General features: G+C 42.0%; 1 protein-coding gene across 1 annotated transcript in view; it reads right to left on the bottom strand.

The window, feature by feature from the left end:
* IL27RA (interleukin 27 receptor subunit alpha) overlaps positions 1–20,606 on the bottom strand; it is a 57,444-nt gene extending 36,838 nt beyond the window's left edge. The window contains exons 1-4 of the mRNA XM_056570272.1: positions 20,319–20,606; positions 10,153–10,228; positions 5,159–5,276; positions 4,702–4,856 (exon numbers count right to left, since the gene is read on the bottom strand). Coding sequence (XP_056426247.1) covers positions 4,702–4,856; positions 5,159–5,276; positions 10,153–10,222 — 343 coding nt within the window. The 5' untranslated portion in view covers positions 10,223–10,228; positions 20,319–20,606. The remainder of the gene's footprint in view (positions 1–4,701; positions 4,857–5,158; positions 5,277–10,152; positions 10,229–20,318) is intronic.
* Positions 20,607–21,169: the final 563 nt, after the last annotated feature.

Genomic DNA, 21,169 nt, shown 5'->3' with positions numbered 1-21,169 from the left:
TGGTGTATACTGTAATAGATGAGAGAAGTCTATGGTATATACTGTAAGAGATGAGAGAAGTCTATGGTGTATACTGTAAGAGATGAGAGATGTCTATGGTGTATACTGTAAGAGATGAGAGAAGTCTATTGTGTATACTGCAAGAGATGAGAGAAGTCTATGGTGTATACTGTAAGAGATGAGAGATGTCTATGGTGTATACTGTAAGAGATGAGAGATGTCCATGGTGTATACTGTAAGAGATGAGAGATGTCTATGGTGTATACTGTAAGAGATGAAAGAAGTCTATGGTGTATACTGCAAGAGATGAGAGAAGTCTATGGTGTATACTGTAAGAGATGAGAGAAGTCTATGATGTATACTGTAAGAGATGAGAGATGTCTATGGTGTATACTGTAAGAGATGAGAGAAGTCTATGGTGTATACTGTAAGAGATGAGAGATGTCTATGGTGTATACTGTAAGAGATGAGAGAAGTCTATGGTGTATACTGTAATAGATGAGAGAAGTCTATGGTGTATACTGTAAGAGATGAGAGAAGTCTATGGTGTATACTGTAAGAGATGAGAGAAGTCTATGGTGTATACTGTAAGAGGTGAGAGATGTCTATGGTGTATACTGTAAGAGATGAGAGAAGTCTATGGTGTATACTGTAAGAGATGAGAGAAGTCTATGGTGTATACTGTAAGAGATGAGAGAAGTCTATGGTGTATACTGTAAGAGATGAGAGATGTCTATGGTGTATACTGTAAGAGATGAGAGAAGTCTATGGTGTATACTGTAAAAGATGAGAGATGTCTATGGTGTATACTGTAAGAGATGAGAGAAGTCTATGGTGTATACTGTAAGAGATGAGAGACGTCTATGGTGTATACTGTAAGAGATGAGAGAAGTCTATGGTGTATACAGCTTTCCACGATGGAGGAGTCACCATCCTACAGCCCTCAAGTAATGGATCTCAGTAGGACAATATTTGAGAGCTAGACAAAACTGCTCAACACATGAGGCAAAAGAAAGCAAAATGTTATACGAAAGATTCATATCCAGAGGGTCTCCAAAAAAGTTCCTACATAGGTCCTTTGCTAGAGCTAGGGATACACCTAGAAGTGAATTACTTACTACGAACAGAAAAGTGGAGACCTTATCTGACAAGAAAATTCTGAGATGCATGGGCACGTAGGATAAGAACAATCGCCAAGTGATGGGGGTTTTGAGGAAGTTTTGGACGATTTTGCTTGCGGATCAAGATTTAAGAGAAGTACTCACTCCACATCCGTCAGTCACATATAGGTGTGGTAAAAATATCAGGGAATATTTAGTCAGGAGCCATTTTGCGGATACCACATGTGGAACATGGTTGACATCTACCACCACCGGATCCTACCCGTGTGGTAACTGTTCTAAGAACGAAAGAATTTGTCAATCCAATTGATGGACGTAGATGTGGGAATTCATCAACTGCCAAACAACTGGAAATGTGTACATTGCTCGATGTGGATGTCCTCGGATCTATGTTGGGAAGACAATACAGCAATTCCGAAGAAGGATCTCCCAACATAAAAGTAATATTCGTACGAGGGCGGACACCCCATTGGCAAGACATTTATGGTCGCAGTATGGAGGCGACTGGTCCAGCCTCAGGTTTTTTGGATTGGCTAGACCACGACTCGGTCCAAGACGTGGAAATCTAGACAAAAGACTTTTATGTGAAGAAGTGAAATGGATCCATAGGCTTAAATCTATGTGCACCCAGGTGCTGAACGAGGGATTCACATTTATTGCATTTATATAGAAGAACCTGCCAGAGATCATTTTCTTATTCTTTATAGGTTATGTATATTAAAGGGGTTATCCAGGAAAAAACATTTTTTTTATATATCGACTGGCTCCAGAAAGTTAAACAGATTTTTAAATTACAAAGCGAAGATGTGATATTCGGCACTGCTACTACTGGCTAAGCTGGACTATGAGACGGGCGTTCGACTAGGACAAACCTGTAGAGATAGAGATGTGGTGGTGCTCTGACGTAGTGGTAAAGTTCAAACCTTCAATACAGTGGAGAGTTAGAAAAACATCGGCACTCACCTTCGGTGAGTGCCGATGTTTTTCTAACTCTCCACTGTATTGAAGATTTTTAAATTACTTCTATTAAAAAATCGTAATCCTTTCAGTTTTTATGAGCTGCTGAAGTTGAGTTGCTCTTTTCTGTCTAAGTGCTCTCTGATGACACGTGTCTAGGGAACCGCCCAGTTTAGAAGAAAATCCCCATAGAAAACCTCTTCTAAACTGGTCGGTTCCCGAGACACGTGTCATCAGAGAGCACTTAGACAGAAAAGAACAACCTTAACTTCAGAAGCTCATAAGTACTGAAAGGATTAAGATTTTTTTATAGAAGTAATTTACAAATCTGTTTAACTTTCTGGAGCCAGTTGATATATATATATAGAAAAAAAAGTTTTTTCCTGGATAACCACTTTAAGTTGTATCCTTTGTATCATCATCAAATGATGTCACAGGGAATCATATGTTCCAACAATATATATATATATATATATATATATATATATACATACATATAATGAGCATTCCAACGATTCCTAAGGAAATATTATAGAATATAGACATTCTTGTTTATCCTCAATTTGTCACACATTCATTTTTCCAAGTTTCCCCTATGATCAGTCTGATCAATTATTGCTGGAGATTGTGGTCATTTTCAATCATCATCATTCATGTCCCGGCGCACTGAATGCACCACCCGAACGGCCGTTGGATGATGGCGCATGCGCAAAGGGCACTGTCTACTCCTAAGGATCGGGTGAGAGTCTATTCACTCGCGCAGGCTGAAACAGCGCACCACGTCCCCACTGATCCTAGTCAGGGTCATTGGTGGAATGGATTGTCAATCATAAATGGCGCCCTGGATTGGACAAGGGGAAACTTGCAACTTATTGGTGTAGAGGCTTTGAAAGCTCTTTATTGGTTAGAAGAGCTGGTGATCAGCAGTTTAGAAAACTTATTGGATAATATAATTTCATGTGGATATGACAACTTCTGTGACATCATGATGGGAGGTTTTATAACCTAGACTAAATAAATATATTGTACGGCTCACCTCCAAATCTTTCCATGCTCGGGTCCGCACTTGGCTCAGTGCTGTAATTGTCAACGAAGAAAGTAGAAACTGATCTAGCACTTGGATAAAAAGGTTCAGCTTTATTTTGGTCCGAATCCGACAAAACAAACTTTCCACGGTAAAACCGACACCCTCCCTTGTCATACGCGTTTCAAGCGCATGCGCGCTCTTCCTCAGTGACCTGTCACTGAGGAAGAGCGCGCATGCGCTTGAAACGCGTATGACAAGGGAGGGTGTCGGTTTTACCGTGGAAAGTTTGTTTGTCGGATTCGGACCAAAATAAAGCTGCAACTTTTTATCCAAGTGCTGGATCAGTTTCTACTTTCTAGGTTTTATAACCCCCTGCACGGCGTTTAGGAATTCAGTGCCCGTCTGCCTCTTGGTAAAGCTACTTCGGTAGTGAAACATGTCGAGGGGGGCTGTGTAATATAGATTTTAAGTCAGGTGCCTATGTCCTAAGGTCATTAATGCGGGTGTTTCTGCAGGCATCCTGCATTGTTCGGAATACTTTATAGACCGGATGGTCAGGATACACGATTGCAGATAGGACAATACGGCACCTGTATATTTTAATCTCAATTTATGTGCGGATATAAACCAATAAAGATTGCACTTTTAACATTATTATTTTGGAATATGGGAAATTAGTTGTTTTTTTTTGGGTTGCCTGTTGGCAACCTATAAAATTATATATCATTGTTGCTTTACCTCTCCCACAAGGTTTAAGTAGGAAGACCGAAGAAAGCCGGGTACTCAGCTAGTCAATACTCAATTCAGGAAATACAGCAGCTAAGTGACATGTTACCAATATGGCTGCTTCACCAGACAGACATTCTCTGGAGCCCGGGAAAGCTGGGGGAGTACTGTGAACTCTGCACTGTGTAGTCTCCTGAAGTGATTATCTGGTAGAGCAGCCATTTTGGAGCTCTTCAGGAGACTGGTAAAGCTGGGTGGCATGGAAAAAGATATTACAAAAGCACCAAACTGCTGTTGCTGCTTAAAAGCTAAAGGGGGGTTTACACTGCAGCACTATGGACATACAGCTGTAGGCACCCTGCTATTTACACAAGGGAAGGCTGCCCAGAGCTTTATGGGTGGACAGATATGAGAGGGAAGTCTTCATTTACCTATTAGGCACACAGTGGATCATCTTTAGCAGACAGACTGGCTAAACTTGCCATGTTACTAGAGACATAATTCCCCTAACAACAGGCAGTGGATAGCAGATTGCATGGAAAGGAGACAACTAGTCACCAAAACTTTAGAACTTTTTTTTTGTCTGGGGTAAGGAGTTATTTTTGGTAAAAGAAGTGATTTACAAAGATGCTATAGATCACATCACACCAAATGTAGGGAAGTCGCTTATAACAACGGCAGCCATAAAAGGCTTCACACCCTCCTGAGGATGTCTAAAATTCAATATATGTTGGCAAAGGAGGTTAGAGGTGAGGACACAAACAGCAGCACATCGTCCGCGCATTTTGGCTTGCTCACCCCCATGGTGTTTTGACAACCCCAAACAGTATTATTTTCTCCAATTCTTCTGCTGCTTTATCCTATACTTACTGTTATGTCCATCATCACTGTAGGTGAAATAGTGAGTATAGTTTTTGCCTCCTCCAGTCACTATGAGATGATACTTGTGATCCACCACCAGTTCTTTCCGTGGGATTACCAACCAGTTTCGATCAATGGTGAAGTGAAGAGGATGTTCCTCAGGACTGGAGGAAGCAAAGAAAGAATTGATTATAACCTTAAAGCGGGTACTCCCCCCTAAACATCTTATCCCCTATCCAAAGGATAGTGGATAAGATGTCTGATCACAGGAGGTCTGGCCCCAGTCATCCGGTGCACCAAGTTAACTCTGTGCCGGATGATGGGCAACCACAGCCGTCACGCCCCCTCCATTCATGTCTATGGGAGGAGAATTGACGACTATGAACTCAAAGCTTCTGTGCTCAGAACGCCACAGTGCGACCCGGAAAGACGTGTTCACAGGATTCTGTAGGATCCGCATACTTACTTTGTAAGACTCTGCAGCGATACAAAGTGCTCAGTCCTGACATCACTTTTCCATGAACAGTTCAGGTCTCTGATTTTGTCTTGAATTACACAGCAGACCGAGCAGTCATGGAAGAGTCCTGGGAAGAAAACACAACAAGACCAATAGGTCATCTCTAAGCTCCGCCTCCTTTGCTAAGATTTCTATTTTCACATTCTCATTAAGGGCAGGGTCACATGGGACGCATCCGCAGCGTATTTGACGCTGAGGATGTGCCAACAGCAGTCACAGAGGGACTGCAGAGCGAGCTCCCGGCCGTAGCCAGGAGCTCACTCTGCAGTCCCTCTGTGACTGCCATCTGTGCATCCGCAGCATCAAATATGCTGTGGATGCGAGCTGTGTGACCCTGCCCTATGGGGTATTGAGGGCAGAGTGATATGGAAAATAGATTTATTTTTTAGCACAATGAGCAACATAACAAAGTGCAAGAAAAGTGAAATGGTCTGGAGACTCTGTAAAAAAAATACATAAATAAATAATAATAATAATGATAATAATTTTTATATATATATATATATATATATATATATATATATATATATATTAATGGTTTTTTTTTTATTGAATATAATAATTTTTTTTTTATGTGGCAAATTTTTCCAAGGCAAATAAACACAGAATAATGTAGAAATGTTACATCACCCCCGATTGCAAAATAGTGAATATTTCCAAACTTTGAACCCTGTACCCCGTCACTTTTGGTAACTCCTTCCCCTCTATAAGGGAAACACACTTTCATCTTTCTATTCTGCACCTGGTTACAAATAGTTACTGAGCATCACGACCTACTAACCACATAAGAGGATTCGTGAAAAAAAGAAATTCTCTAAACTGTACAAAACACACCACGGAAACTAACCCTACTTGTTGAAAAAGAGAAAAATAAAATCAAAAATGTTTCAGGGCTGTCAGTATGTGTGAGAAAATAGCATGATATGGTGATATCTGAGGCTCAGGCCTTAAAGGGGGTTATCCAAGAATAGTTTTTTAAAAAAAAAGCTGATTTTTTGTTTCCTAAAAACAGCACCACTTTGGTCCTCAGGTTGTGTGTGGTATTGCAGCTCAGTTCCATTAAAGTGAATGGTGCTAAGTTGTTATACCACACACAACCTGAAGACAGGGGTGGTGCTGTTTTTTAAAGTAATCAGCTCTGTTTTTTCTATTTCTGGATAACCCCCTTTAAACACCATATTTATGAACCCCAAATAATTTGTTTGTGGATTCTTCCTATAAAGCAAGACAATATTTTTGGATGTAGTAGGCATACACGGCAGGGTGCACTTGGGGCGTCTCCTAACTTATCAATTTTCCTCCCAGTTTTTGTTTTCACAAAACTAGGCAGACATTATAGTGGCACACACACACAGGTCAGGATAGGCAGAGGTCTGTCAATACAGGCACACAGACAAAGGTCAGGATGGGCAGAGGTCAATCAGTACAGGTACACAGACAAAGGTCAGGATGGGCAGAGGTCAATCAGTACAGGTACACAGACACAGGTCAGGATGGGCAGAGGTCAATCAGTACAGGTACACAGACAGGTCAGGATGGGCAGAGGTCAGTCAGTATAGGTACACAGACACAGCTCAGGATGGGCAGAGGTCAGTCAGTACAGGTACACAGATACAGCACAGGACAGGCAGAGGTCACTCACTAAACAGATACAGGCCAGGATGTGCAGAGGTCAGTCAGTATAGGTACACAGACAGCTCAGGATGGGCAGGGGTCAATCAGTACAGGTACACAGACAGGTCAGGATGGGCAGAGGTCAGTCAGTATAGGTACACAGACACAGCTCAGGATGGGCAGAGGTCAATCAGTACAGGTACACAGATACAGCACAGGACAGGCAGAGGTCACTCAGTAAACAGATACAGGCCAGGATGTGCAGAGGTCAGTCAGTACAGGCACACAGACATAGATCAGGGCAGGTAAAGGTCAGTCAGCACAGGTACGCAGACACAGATCAAGGCATGTAAAGGTCAGTAAGCACAGGTACACAGGTACAGCACAGGACAGACAGGGGACTCAGTAGAGGTACACAGATCAGGGCAGGTAAAGGTCAGTCAGCAGAGGTACACAGTTACAGCACAAGACAGGCAGAGGTCACTCAGTATAGGTACACAGATCAGGGCAGGTAAAGGTCAGTCAGTACAGGTACACAGACACAGATCAGGGCAGGTAAAGGTCAGTCCGCAGAGGTACACAGGTACAGCACAGGACAAGCAGAGGTCACACAGTATAGGTACACAGGTCAGGGCAGGTAAAGGTCAGTCAGTACAGGTACACAGACAGAGATCAGGGCAGGCAGAGGTCAGTCAGTACAAGGAGGAATATCTTTCATGATACTTAGTAAGAGTCAGCATCCTTTTTCAAATATCCATAGTACCTCCTTTCTCTATCCCCATACAGTAACTACTGCACATGTCACAGAGTTGCCTACTACGTTGTGCTAAAGAAGTCAATAGGTGACAAATACAAGTCGTGTTTTCCACACCTTGCACTGTGACAATTACAAAGGTCACGGTGCATTCCCATTACACTCTCCAAAGAGGTCAATGTCCGAGCATTGATTTTCCTTATCTCTCACTTCCTTCCCCATTTATAAGGATGCTGTCACTATTGCAGAACTAGATTGTATTAGTTGTGTAATGACTCCTAGAATTCCATGAAGTTGTGTAATACTTATTTATCAGTTCTCGGTTTCTGAGCTCTCGCTGCTGTATTCCCTTCTGCCTCTCCTTCTTTTCACAGTAATATATGGAATGTGTAAAATAATATGGCTTACAACCCCTCCAGACTAGGGGTTAGTATGTGGACCCCTACCCCAAAGCTTCAAGTTATAGCCTCAAGACAATCCTCAGTGCCCAGAGCTAGTGATGAGCGGCATAGGCCATATTCAAATTCGCGATATTTTGCGAATATATGGACGAATATTCGTCATATATTCGCGAAATTCACATATTCGTTATATTCTCTTTTTTTTGCGCATATGCGAAAATATATGCACATATTCACGAATATTGAGCCCTCCCTTCTTTAATGGTATAGGGAACTATGACTAGTGCATGAGCTCTGTGATTTTTTTGCCCATTAAAATCAATAGGCCAATTGTGGTCTATGGGGATCTCACGGCATATAAGATAAGCAGGACTGTCTTGGCAGCACAGTGGATGGGAGACCACCACTGGTTCAAGTCCTGGGGTGGGTCAGAGTGTTACAGTGTTGTGGTTTAACTTTACTTTCCTGGAAAAGCTGCTGAGTTGCCCATAGCAACCAATCAGATTGCTTCTTACATTTTTCACAAGGCCTCTGCAAAATGAAAGAAGCGATCTGATTGATTGCTATGGGCAACTCAGCAGCTTTTCCTGGAAAAGTTTCTGAGTTGCCCATAGCAACCAGATCGCTTCCTTCATTTTTCAGAGGCCTTTTCAAAAATGAAAGAAGCAATCTGATTGGTTGCTATGGGCAACTGCACAACTCCATAGTGGGAGATTTATCAAAACCTGTCCAGAGGAAAAGCTGCTGAGTTGCCCATAGCAACCAATCAGATCGCTTCTTTCATTTTGCAGAGGCCTTGTGAAAAATGAAAGAAGCGATCTGATTGGTTGCTATGGGCAACTCAGCAGCTTTTCCAGGAAAGTAAAGTTAAACCACAACACTATAACACTCTTTCCCACCCGGGACTCGAACCAGTGGTGGTCTCCCATGCACTGTGCTGCCAAGATGGTCCTGTTTATCTTACATGCCGTGAGATCCCCATAGACCACAATGGGCCTATTGATTTCAATGAGCAAAAAATTACAAAGTTAATGCACTAGTCATAGTTCCCTATACCATTAAAGAAGGGAGGGCTCAATATTCGCGAATATGCGCAAATGCGCATACATTTTCGCATATGCGAAAGAAAGAAAAACAAATATTCGTAATTACGAATATATAGGGCTATATTCGCAATATTCGCAAATTTGCGAATATGCGATATTCCCGATTAAAATCCGAATTGCGAATATTCGCGAGCAACACTAGTGATGATGCCCCGGAATCCATCCAAACAGCAGTGAAGACATCAGATGTGGTAGCTATATGGTGGTGCCACCTGACAGCTTTTCTTCTCGATTGCGCCCACAAAGTAGTAACCTAATTGTATTTTCAGCATAGAAGTGGCATCAATATTATTGGGCACGATATTCTCCATAAAACAATACTGGCAGATAGCCGTGCCCAAAAAGCATCAGGAACACACAATACAAAGCTAGTACTCCCCATAGAACACACAATACAAACAAGAATAAAATACTGGAGAGGAAGAGATCACAAGGATGTGGAGGGCAGAATCTCAGAACTTAGGATCAAAATTCTGAAGTATATATACAGTGGTCCCTCAAGTTACAATATGAATTGGGTCCAGGACGACCATTGTATGTTGAAACCATTGTATGTTGAGACCATAACTCTATGGAAACCTGGTAATTGGTTCTGAAGCCCCCAAAATGTCATCCAAAAATAGGAAAAAGTGAGAATTAAAGAAAAAATAAGTAGATAACTAATATAGATAAAGCAAGTACTTACATATAAAAGTAAGAAAGATCAGCTGGGAGCTGTAAATCACGGTCTATGTCAGTGTTTCCCAAGCAGGGAGCCTCCAGCTGTTGCAAAACTACAACTCCAGGCATGCCCGGACAGCCTCCGGCTCTGCCATAGAGTTGTATTGAGGGGGCGTGTCGGCCGCCGCTTCGTGCGGTGGCCTCTTGAATTTCCAAATCCAGACTTGTAAAGTATATAGAGCAACATAACCCTCAACATCCCATTGGGGGGTAGGGGTAGTAGATGAAGAAGGATGATCACTTTTGTGGCATGAACTGACTGGGTGGCTGGGGTTGGGGGACTTAGCACCTTCTTAATTCTTAATGTAAAGATAAATGAGAAAGAACAGCATAAGAATAACTACTTACCATGAATGTAATGGAGATTCAGAACAAGGAGTCCTCTGAGAAAAGTCTGGACCCAAAGCCTGTCAAACATTCCACCCTGAGAAATAGACCAAAATATGTTATATTACACACACACACACACACACACAAACACATATATATTATAAATAGTGGGGCAAAAAGTATTTAGTCAGCCACCAATTGTGCAAGTTCTCCCACTTAAAAAGATGAGAGGCTGTAATTTTCATCATAGGTTATAACCTCAACTATGAGAGACAGAAAGAGAAAAAAAAATCCATAAAATCACATTGTCTGATTTTTAAAGAATTTATTTGCAAATTATGGTGGAAAATAAGTATTTGGTCACCTACAAACAAGCAAGATTTCTGTCTCTCACAGACCTGTGACTTCTCCTTTAAGAGTCTTCTCTGTCCTCCACTCATTACCTGTATTAATGGCACCTATTTGAACTTGTTATCAGTATGAAAGACACCTGTCCACAACCTCAAACAGTCACACTCCAAACTCCACTATGGCCAAGACCAAAGAGCTGTAGAAGGACACCAGAAACAAAATTGTAGACCTGCACCAGGCTGGGAAGACTGAATCTGCAATAGGCAAGCAGCTTGGTGTGAAGAAATCAACTGTCGGAGTCATTATTAGAAAATGGAAGACATACAAGACCACTGATAATCTCCCTCAATCTGGGGCTCCACGCAAGATCTCACCCCATGGTGTCAAAATTATCACAAGAATGGTGAGCAAAAATCCCAGAACCACACGGGGGGGACCTAGTGAATTACCCGCAGAGAGCTGGGACCAAAGTAACAAAGGCTACTATCAGTAACACACTACCCTGCCAGGGACTCAAATCATGCAGTGCCAGACGTGTCCCCCTGCTTAAGCCAGTACATGTCCGGGCCCTTCTGAAGTTTGCTAGAGAGCATTTGGATGATCCAGAGGTGTATTGGGAGAATGTCATATGGTCAGATGAAACCAAAGTAGAACTTTTTGTTAAAAACTCAACTCGTCGTGTTTGGAGGAGAAAGAATGTTTGCATCCAAAGAACACCATACCTACTGTGAAGAATGGGGATAGAAACATCATGCTTTGGGGCAAAGGGACCAGGGTGACTGATCCGTGTAAAGGAAAGAATGAATGGGGCCATGTATCGTGAGTTTTTGAGTGAAAACCTCCTTCCATCAGCAAGGGCATTGAAGATGAAAGTGGCTGGGTCTTTCAGCATGACAATGATCCTAAGCACACCGTCCGGGCAACAAAGGAGTGGCTTCGTAAGAAGCATTTCAAGGTCCTGGAGTAGCCTAGCCTATCTCCAGATCTCAACCCCATAGAAAACTTTTGGAGGGAGTTGAAAGTCCGTGTTACCCAGCGATAGTCCCAAAACATCACTGCTCTAGAGGAGATCTGAATGGAGGAATGGGCCAAAATACCAGCAACAGTGTGTGAAAACCTTGTAAAGACTTACAGAAAATGTTTGACCTCTGTCATTGCCAACAAAGGGTATATAACAAAGTATTGAGATGAACTTTTGTTATTGACCAAATACTTATTTTCCACCATAATTTGCAAATAAAATCTTATGAATTTTTTTTCTCATTCTGTCTCTTATAGTTGAGGTATAACCTATGATGGAAATGACAGGCCTCTCATCTTTTTAAGTGGGAGAACTTGCACAATTGGTGGCTGACTAAATAATTTTTGCCCCACTGTATATACAGCCAACACAGGTCTGATCTGATTTTGAAATATAACCATAATCTGCTGGGAAGAAGCTCCGCACCACTGTAGGTCAACGGTGGACCATGCACCCAAATATGAAAGAAGAGATCTGATTGGTTGCTATGGGTAACTCAGCAACTTTTCCTCCGGACAGGGCTTGATAAATCTCCCCCAACGGGGGAGATTTATCAAACCTGTCTGGAGGAAAAGTTGCTGAGTTGCCCATAGCAACCAATCAGATCGCTTCTTTCACTGAGTGTGCCTTTATTCCTCCGACAATAGTCGTAAATGCCAGACCACCCACATGGTCAATATTGCTTAAAGAGGCACTGTCATTGTGAAAAACATTTTATATTTAGTAGAACTTCTGATAACATGACTTTTTTCCATATACATTTATTTAAAAAAAAAAGTCAATTTTACTAAAAAATTAATAAAAAATGAAAATAACCGCCACTAGGGGTCATCTATCTTTATGCAGACAGGCTACTCTGTATTTTGCAGCATACTGAATACCGGCCGTAAAGTGTGTTGGTATCCAATATAGGAGATCCCCATTGCACCACTACAGCTTTCAGATGTTCCTAAACTACAACTTCTATGATGGGAGTTGTAGTTTTGCAACAGCTGGGGGTACAATGTTTGCAAAACTCTGTGTTTGAGCTGTGTATTCTCCAGCTGTGTGCCTCAGCTCTTGAAAACTACAAAGGATGTGTGGGCATGCTGGGATTTGTAGTTTTGCAACGGCTGAAGGGAACACTGCTCTAACACAGTGCTTTACAAACACTGCAGCTCCAGCTCTTACAAAACTACAAATCCCAGCATGCTTGAACAGCCAAAGCTTTCTCTGACTCCTGAATTACAAAGAAGCTGATCAGACATTCATGAGTCTGTGAAAGCTGAATGACAGACATAGTGACAGCTATGTTGAATAGCATCCAGCTTTACTAGGAACAGATATGTGGTGACCCACGGGTGTATGGCGGGACCACGGGTGTAGCGGTGGGAGTGGTGGGATCAGATGGTATTAAACCCGGGGGCAAGATGTTGTTAATCCCTAGTGTTCGTGACGCCAGTGTGGTTTTAGGGTTCCGGAACACCACACGCCCGGTTCCTCCGCTATCCCAGTTGCTAATAGTGAAATGAGAGTCCACAACCAGTTATGGTCAAACGTAGGCTTTACTGAGTATAAGACAGATGGAATTATCTTCCAGCTAAGGCCAACATTCCCAGAGAGGTGGCCAGGACCCAGAAGGACCTTGCAGCTTGCTTGAACAATATATTTGTAATTAACTTGCCTCAAGATTGGACTTGACTTGACTATATCCAGGACTTGACTAGTTTCAGTGACAGCAGACATAGACTTGAGACTTACTGGAATGACTGTAGCTTTTGGGGTCTTCTGGATGCCGATCACTTGCACTGAGATCTCTGGTGGTTTCTGTGCTCAGTAGTAGATGGAATCTGAGAGAAATTGTAATGGCCGCCCCTTTATATAGTGGGCGGCTGGACTAAAGCCCATTGGTCAAGCTGTGGGTCAAAGTTTAACCCCTTAAGGACCAATACAAATAAACCTGTACGCCCCTGAAAGACCAGGCCTGTTTTTTCAAATCGGGCATGTCTGTCTTTATTAGAGAATAACTCTGGTAACGTTTTGCCAATCACGATAATTCTGACATTTTTTTTTTGTCACAAGTTGTCCTTCATGTACATAGTAAAAGTAAGCCGATATCATTTGTAGTTTTTTTTTACAATGCAAAAAATCATGAAATTTTCACAAAAAATTACGATTTTTTGCTATTTTAACACTAATAGGTTGCATATATTTATACATACTGACCAAATAGTTTATGAAACTTATACTTTCAGATGTCTACTTTATTTTGACATCATTTTTTTGTTTTTAATTAACATTTTAAATTCATTAGAAGCCTAACAATTTAACTTGAAATTTTGAAAATTTGAAAAGTACATCTTTTTTTGTGTGCTATGCAAGGTTTGCAGAAATTAAAAGGTAGTAGAACATAGGAACACCCCCCCAAATGACCCCATTTTAAAAACTAGACCCCTCAAGGTATTTGCTAGGGGGTACAGTGAGTATTTTAACACCATAGTTTTTTGGCAGGAATTATTACAAAGTCAGTGTTAAAAATTAGAAATTTGCAATTTTTCACAAATGCATCATTTGGGGGGCATATTTTTTGTACATCACTTCTGATATTGAAAGAAATGCACCCTATATTTTATTTAGCTGCTTGTCCCATGTTCGGAAATACCCCCGCTTTGGCCATATATGGTTCCTTGGCCGCGTGGTAGGACTCAGAAGGAGAGGAGCGCCATTTGGCTTTCAGGGCAGAACAGTACCCCCACCCCCACAAGTGACCCCATTTATATACCGCACCCCTACGAGTTATTGGCTGGACCAGGGACCACTCTGATTGGTCCTTAGTCGGCTGGCAGTATAACGCGTCTGTCTGTGACAGTTAAGGCTCCTGATGGATATATCAGCCATGTTGTGGGAATAAGCACCCGCTCATGGCGAATATATCCATCACTGCTGCGGCTGGGTAGCTCAGAGTGTCCACTCATGACTGCTGGCGTAAAATACGCCGCTATGAGTGGACGCACAAAGCTACCCAGCCGCAGCAGGGAGCTCATTACCGTGACTGCTGCATAATGTGTAGGATCACATGGTGGACATCCGCAGCATATTACATGCTGGGGATGTCCGCCAATGCGATCCTACACATTATGCATTTTTTTTTTTAATTAGATTCATTTAATAAATGTATTTTTAATATATATATATATATATATATATATATATATATACATATTTTTTTTTTTTTTTTTTATTTATTTACACTTTTATTAAATTTTTATTTATTTTTACACTTTTATTTTATTTATTTATTTATTTTTACACTTTTTAATGCTTTGGAATACTTAGTATTCCAAAGCATTGCAATTATATGCTGCCTGCCAGTTTTCACTAGCAGGCAGCATATTAGCACGTCCTTTCAGGCAATACCCAGGGCAGACCTGGGGGTCTTTGTAGGACCCCCGGCTGCCCAGGTATGCAGCAGCACCCTGCGATCGCGCTGCGGGGTGCTGCAGAGGAGATAGAGGGAGCCCCCTCCCTCTGTCAGAACTCCTTACAGCGCGCGGTCACTTTTGACCGCGGCTGTAAGGGTTAAACTGCCGGGAGTGAAGTGAACTTCACTCCCGGCAGTGCGGCAGGCCCCGGCCAGCCGCGTATTACACGCAGCACCCCGCGATCGCGATGCGGGGTGCTGCAGGAGTGACAGAGGGAGCTCCCTCCCTCTGTCATAACAATTACAGCCCGCGGTCACTTCCGACCGCGGCTGTAAGGGTTAAAACTGCCGGGACCGAAGTTTACTTCGGTCCTGGCAGTGCAGCAGGGTCCCGGCTGTGTGATACAGCCGAGTCCCTGCCGCGATCTCGTGGGTGCACTGGGCAGCACCCACGAGAATAATGGACGAGTATAGACGTCCAGGTGCGGGAACGCCCGCCAACCTGGACGTCTATACTCGTCCTTGGTCGTTATCGGGTTAAGCTGGTGCTCTCTAGGAGAACATGTGACAACATATCATGTGACTGCATAACATAACATGTGACAGACTTACACAGGTCCTTGAGACCTCCCACAGGTTCTTTGTACTACCTATACATAGGGATACTTTCTAGGCATTAAAAGTGATATACGCAACTTTATGGAACCAACAGAGGGAGACCATGCAGGGGAGCCCCCAGGTCACTGAGGGACTCTACCTGATAGGGCCTAAGGGTAGTACAGGACCATGAAAGATGGACATGCCCCCTCCACAAGGCAAGAAGACAAAGCAAGTGAGCTACATATAAATGCTATTTGTTAGGTATATATAGGTCCTAAACACATAACAATGATATGTATATGATGGGGATTAGGTACTGAGTTACATATCACTTTTTAGGGGGGGCACTATGACAGGTACGCTTTAAAGGACATCTGCAGCAAAAGAAAATGTAGCCCCTATCCATAGGATAGGGGATAAGTGAAAGATCGCGGGGGTCTGACCGCTGGGACCCCCCATGATCTCCTGCACGGGGCCCCTGCCCCGCCACGGCTCTCCCATGCAGGAGATTTGCCGTCCTTAGCGTTACATTGCGGCCGACACACCTCCTCCATGTATCTCCCCACATCTCCCATAGAACTGAATGGGGAGGGGGCATGGAGGGGGCGTACCATCACTCCATATAACCTCCCTATATCTCCTCCTATTACTCCATATAACCTCACTATATCTCATCCTATTACTTCATATAACCTCCCTATATCTCCTTCTTTTACTCCATATAACCTCCCTATATCTCCTCCTATTGCTCCATATAACCTCTGCTATATCTCCTCCTATTACTCCATATAACCTCCCTATATCTCCTCCTTTTACTCCATATAACCTCTCCTATATCTCCTCCTATTACTCCATATAACCTCCTTATATCTCCTCCTATTACTCCATATAACCTCCCTATATCTCCTCCTATTACTCCATATAACCTCTCCTATATCTCCTCCTATTACTCCATATAATCTCTCTATATCTCCTCCTATTACTCCATATAACCTCCCTATATCTCCTCCTATTACTCCATATAATTTCCCTATATCTCCTCCTATTACTCCATATAACCTCCCTATATCTCTTCCTTTTACTCCATATAGCCTCCCTATATCTCCTCCTATTACTCCATATAACCTCCCTATATCTCCTCCTATTACTCCATATAACCTCCCTATATCTCCTCCTATTACTCCATATAACCTCCCTATATCTCCTCCTATTACTCCATATAACCTCTGCTATATCTCCTCCTATTACTCCATATAACCTCCCTATATCTCCTCCTATTACTCCATATAACCTCCCTATATCTCCTCCTATTACTCCATATAATCTCTCTGTATCTCCTCCTAATACTCCATATAACCTCCCTATATCTCCTCCTATTACTCCATATAATCTCCCTATATCTCCTCCTATTACTCCATATAACCTCCCTATATCTCCTCCTTTTACTCCATATAGCCTCCCTATATCTCCTCCTATTACTCCATATAACCTCCCTATATCTCCTCCTATTACTCCATATAACCTCCCTATATCTCCTCCTATTACTCCATATAACCTCCCTATATCTCCTCCTATTACTCCATATAACCTCTCCTATATCTCCTCCTATTACTCCATATAACCTCCCTATATCTCCTCCTATTACTCCATATAACCTCCCTATATCTCCTCCTATTACTCCATATAACCTCCCTATATCTCCTCCTATTACTCCATATAACCTCCCTATATCTCCTCCTATTACTCCATATAACCTCCCTATATCTCCTCCTATTACTCTATATAACCTCTCCTATATCTCCTCCTATTACTCCATATAACCTCCCTATATATCCTCCTATTACTCCATATAACCTCTCCTATATCTCCTCCTATTACTCCATATAACCTCCCTATATCTCCTCCTATTACTCCATATAACCTCCCTATATCTCCTCCTATTACTCCATATAACCTCCCTATATCTCCTCCTTTTACTCCATATAGCCTCCCTATATCTCCTCCTATTACTCCATATAACCTCCCTATATCTCCTCCTTTTACCCCATATAACCTCCCTATATCTCCTCCTATTACTCCATATCACCTCCCTATATCTCCTCCTATTACTCCATATAACCCCCCTATATCTCCTCCTATTACTCCATATAACCTCTCTATATCTCCTCCAATTACTCCATATAACCTCCCTATATCTCCTCCTTTTACTCCATATAACCTCCCTATATCTCCTCCTATTACTCCATATAACCTCCCTAGATCTCCTCCTATTACTCCATATAACCCCCCCTACATCTCCTCCTTTTACTCCATATAACCTCTCCTATATCTCCTCCTATTACTCCATATAACCTCCCTATATCTCCTCCTTTTACTCCATATAACCTCCCTATATCTCCTCCTATTACTCCATATAACCTCTCCTATATCTCCTCCTATTACTGCATATAATCTCCCTATATCTCCTCCTATTACTCCATATAACCTCCCTATATCTCCTCCTATTACTCCATATAATCTCCCTATATCTCCTCCTATTACTCCATATAACCTCCCTATATCTCCTCCTATTACTCCATATAACCTCTCCTATATCTCCTCCTATTACTCCATATAACCTCCCTATATCTCCTCCTATTACTCCATATAACCTCCCTATATCTCCTCCTATTACTCCATATAACCTCCCTATATCTCCTCCTATTACTCCATATAACCTCCCTATATCTCCTCCTATTACTCCATATAACCCCCCTATATCTCCTCCTATTACTCCATATAACCTCCCTATATCTCCTCCTATTACTCCATATAACCTCTTCTATATCTCCTCCTATTACTCCATATAACCTCCCTATATCTCCTCCTATTACTCCATATAACCTCCCTATATCTCCTCCTATTACTCCATATAACCTCTCCTATATCTCCTCCTATTACTCCATATAACCTCCCTATATCTCCTCCTATTACTCCATATAACCTCCCTATATCTCCTCCTATTACTCCATATAACCTCCCTATATCTCCTCCTATTACTCCATATAACCCCCCTATATCTCCTCCTATTACTCCATGTAACCTCCCTATATCTCCTCCTATAACTCCTATTACTCCATATAACCTCCCTATATCTCCTCCTATTACTCCATATAACCTCCCTATATCTCCTCCTATTACTCCATATAACCTCCCTATATCTCCTCCTATTACTCCATATAACCTCCCTATATCTCCTCCTTTTACTCCATATAGTCTCCCTATATCTCCTCCTATTACTCCATATGACCTCTCCTATATCTCCTCCTATTACTCCATATAACCTCCCTATATCTCCTCCTATTACTCCATATAACCTCCCTATATCTCTTCCTATTACTCCATATAATCCCCCTATATCTCCTCCTATTACTCCATATAACCTCCCTATATCTCCTCCTTTTACTCCATATAACCTCCCTATATCTCCTCCTATTACTCCATATCACCTCCCTATATCTCCTCCTATTACTCCATATAACCCCCCTATATCTCCTCCTATTACTCCATATAACCTCTCTATATCTCCTCCTATTACTCCATATAACCTCCCTATATCTCCTCCTTTTACTCCATATAACCTCCCTATATCTCCTCCTATTACTCCATATAACCTCCCTAGATCTCCTCCTATTACTCCATATAACCCCCCCTATATCTCCTCCTTTTACTCCATATAACCTCTCCTATATCTCCTCCTATTACTCCATATAACCTCCCTATATCTCCTCCTTTTACTCCATATAACCTCCCTATATCTCCTCCTATTACTCCATATAACCTCCCTAGATCTCCTCCTATTACTCCATATAACCCCCCCTATATCTCCTCCTTTTACTCCATATAACCTCTCCTATATCTCCTCCTATTACTCCATATAACCTCCCTATATCTCCTCCTTTTACTCCATATAACCTCTCCTATATCTCCTCCTATTACTCCATATAACCTCCCTATATCTCCTCATATAACTCCATATAACCTCCATATATATACCCTCCTATTACTCCATATAACCTTCCCTATATCTCCTCCTATTACTCCATATAACCTCTCCTATATCTCCTCCTATTACTCCATATAACCTCCCTATATCTCCTCCTATTACTACATATAACCTCTCCTATATCTCCTCCTATTACTACATATAACCTCCCTATATCTCCTCCTATTACTCCATATAACCTCCCTATATCTCCTCCTATTACTCCATATAACCTCCCCTATATCTCCTCCTATTACTCCATATAACCTCCCTATATCTCCTCCTATTACTCCATATAACCTCCCTATATCTCCTCCTATTTCTCCATATAACCTCCCTATATCTCCTCCTTTTACTCCATATAACCTCCCTATATCTCCTCATATAACTCCATATAACCTCCATATATATATCCTCCTATTACTCCATATAACCTTCCCTATATCTCCTCCTATTACTCCATATAACCTCTCCTATATCTCCTCCTATTACTCCATATAACCTCCCTATATCTTCTCCTATTACTACATATAACCTCTCCTATATCTCCTCCTATTACTACATATAACCTCCCTATATCTCCTCCTATTACTCCATATAACCTCCCCTATATCTCCTCCTATTACTCCATATAACCTCCCTATATCTCCTCCTATTACTCCATATAACCTCCCTATATCTCCTCCTATTACTCCATATAACCTCCCCTATATCTCCTCCTATTACTCCATATAACCTCCCTATATCTCCCCTATTTCTCCAGTATGACCCTATGTTTCGGATGTTACCTGTAGTAGAGGACTATATTGTGCATCTTCCTCCTGGCAGTTCTGGGGCTGCAGACTTCAGTCTCTCTCCTCTTGTTCTCTCTTCCGTCTCTTGCTTCCTCTTCCTTTTCCGTCTTCTGTCTGGGGGTCAATACCGTAGATGATCCCACATGAGCCCTGCCGGACCCTCCAGTTGTTCTCCTCAGTGTCCACCTCTGTCAGTGAGAACTTCAGAGTATTATACAGTACTGTCCTCCCCTCTCTTCACCTCAGCCATGAATATTCATGACACCCACGTGTTGTTCTCCACCCTGGTAGCTTCTTCCTGTGACTGTGTGATAGCGTCACGGCTGCCTGTAGCTGAACCATCATAGGCTGGATGTCTCTCACAGTATATGACATAAGTGAGTCCACCCCTCACATTATATATACAGTATCTCCCATAAGTGAGTCCACCCCTCACATTATATATACAGTATATCCCATAAGTGAGTCCACCCCTCACATTATATATACAGTATATCCCATAAGTGAGTCCACCCCTCACATTATATATACAGTATATCCCATAAGTGACTCCACCCCTCACATTATATATACAGTATATCCCATAAGTGATTCCACCCCTCACATTATATATACAGTACATCCCATAAGTGAGTCCACCCCTCACATTATATATACAGTATCTCCCATAAGTGAGTCCACCCCTCACATTATATATACAGTATATCCCATAAGTGAGTCCACCCCTCACATTATATACAGTATATCCCATAAGTGAGTCCACCCCTCACATTATATATACAGTATCTCCCATAAGTGAGTCCACCCCTCACATTATATATACAGTATATCCCATAAGTGACTCC

This window comes from Hyla sarda, chromosome 4 (assembly GCF_029499605.1).
Source record: "Hyla sarda isolate aHylSar1 chromosome 4, aHylSar1.hap1, whole genome shotgun sequence".
NCBI classification, from domain to species: domain Eukaryota; kingdom Metazoa; phylum Chordata; class Amphibia; order Anura; family Hylidae; genus Hyla; species Hyla sarda.
Note: the sequence above shows the minus strand (reverse complement) of the source record. Positions and strands in the feature narration are given on the sequence as shown.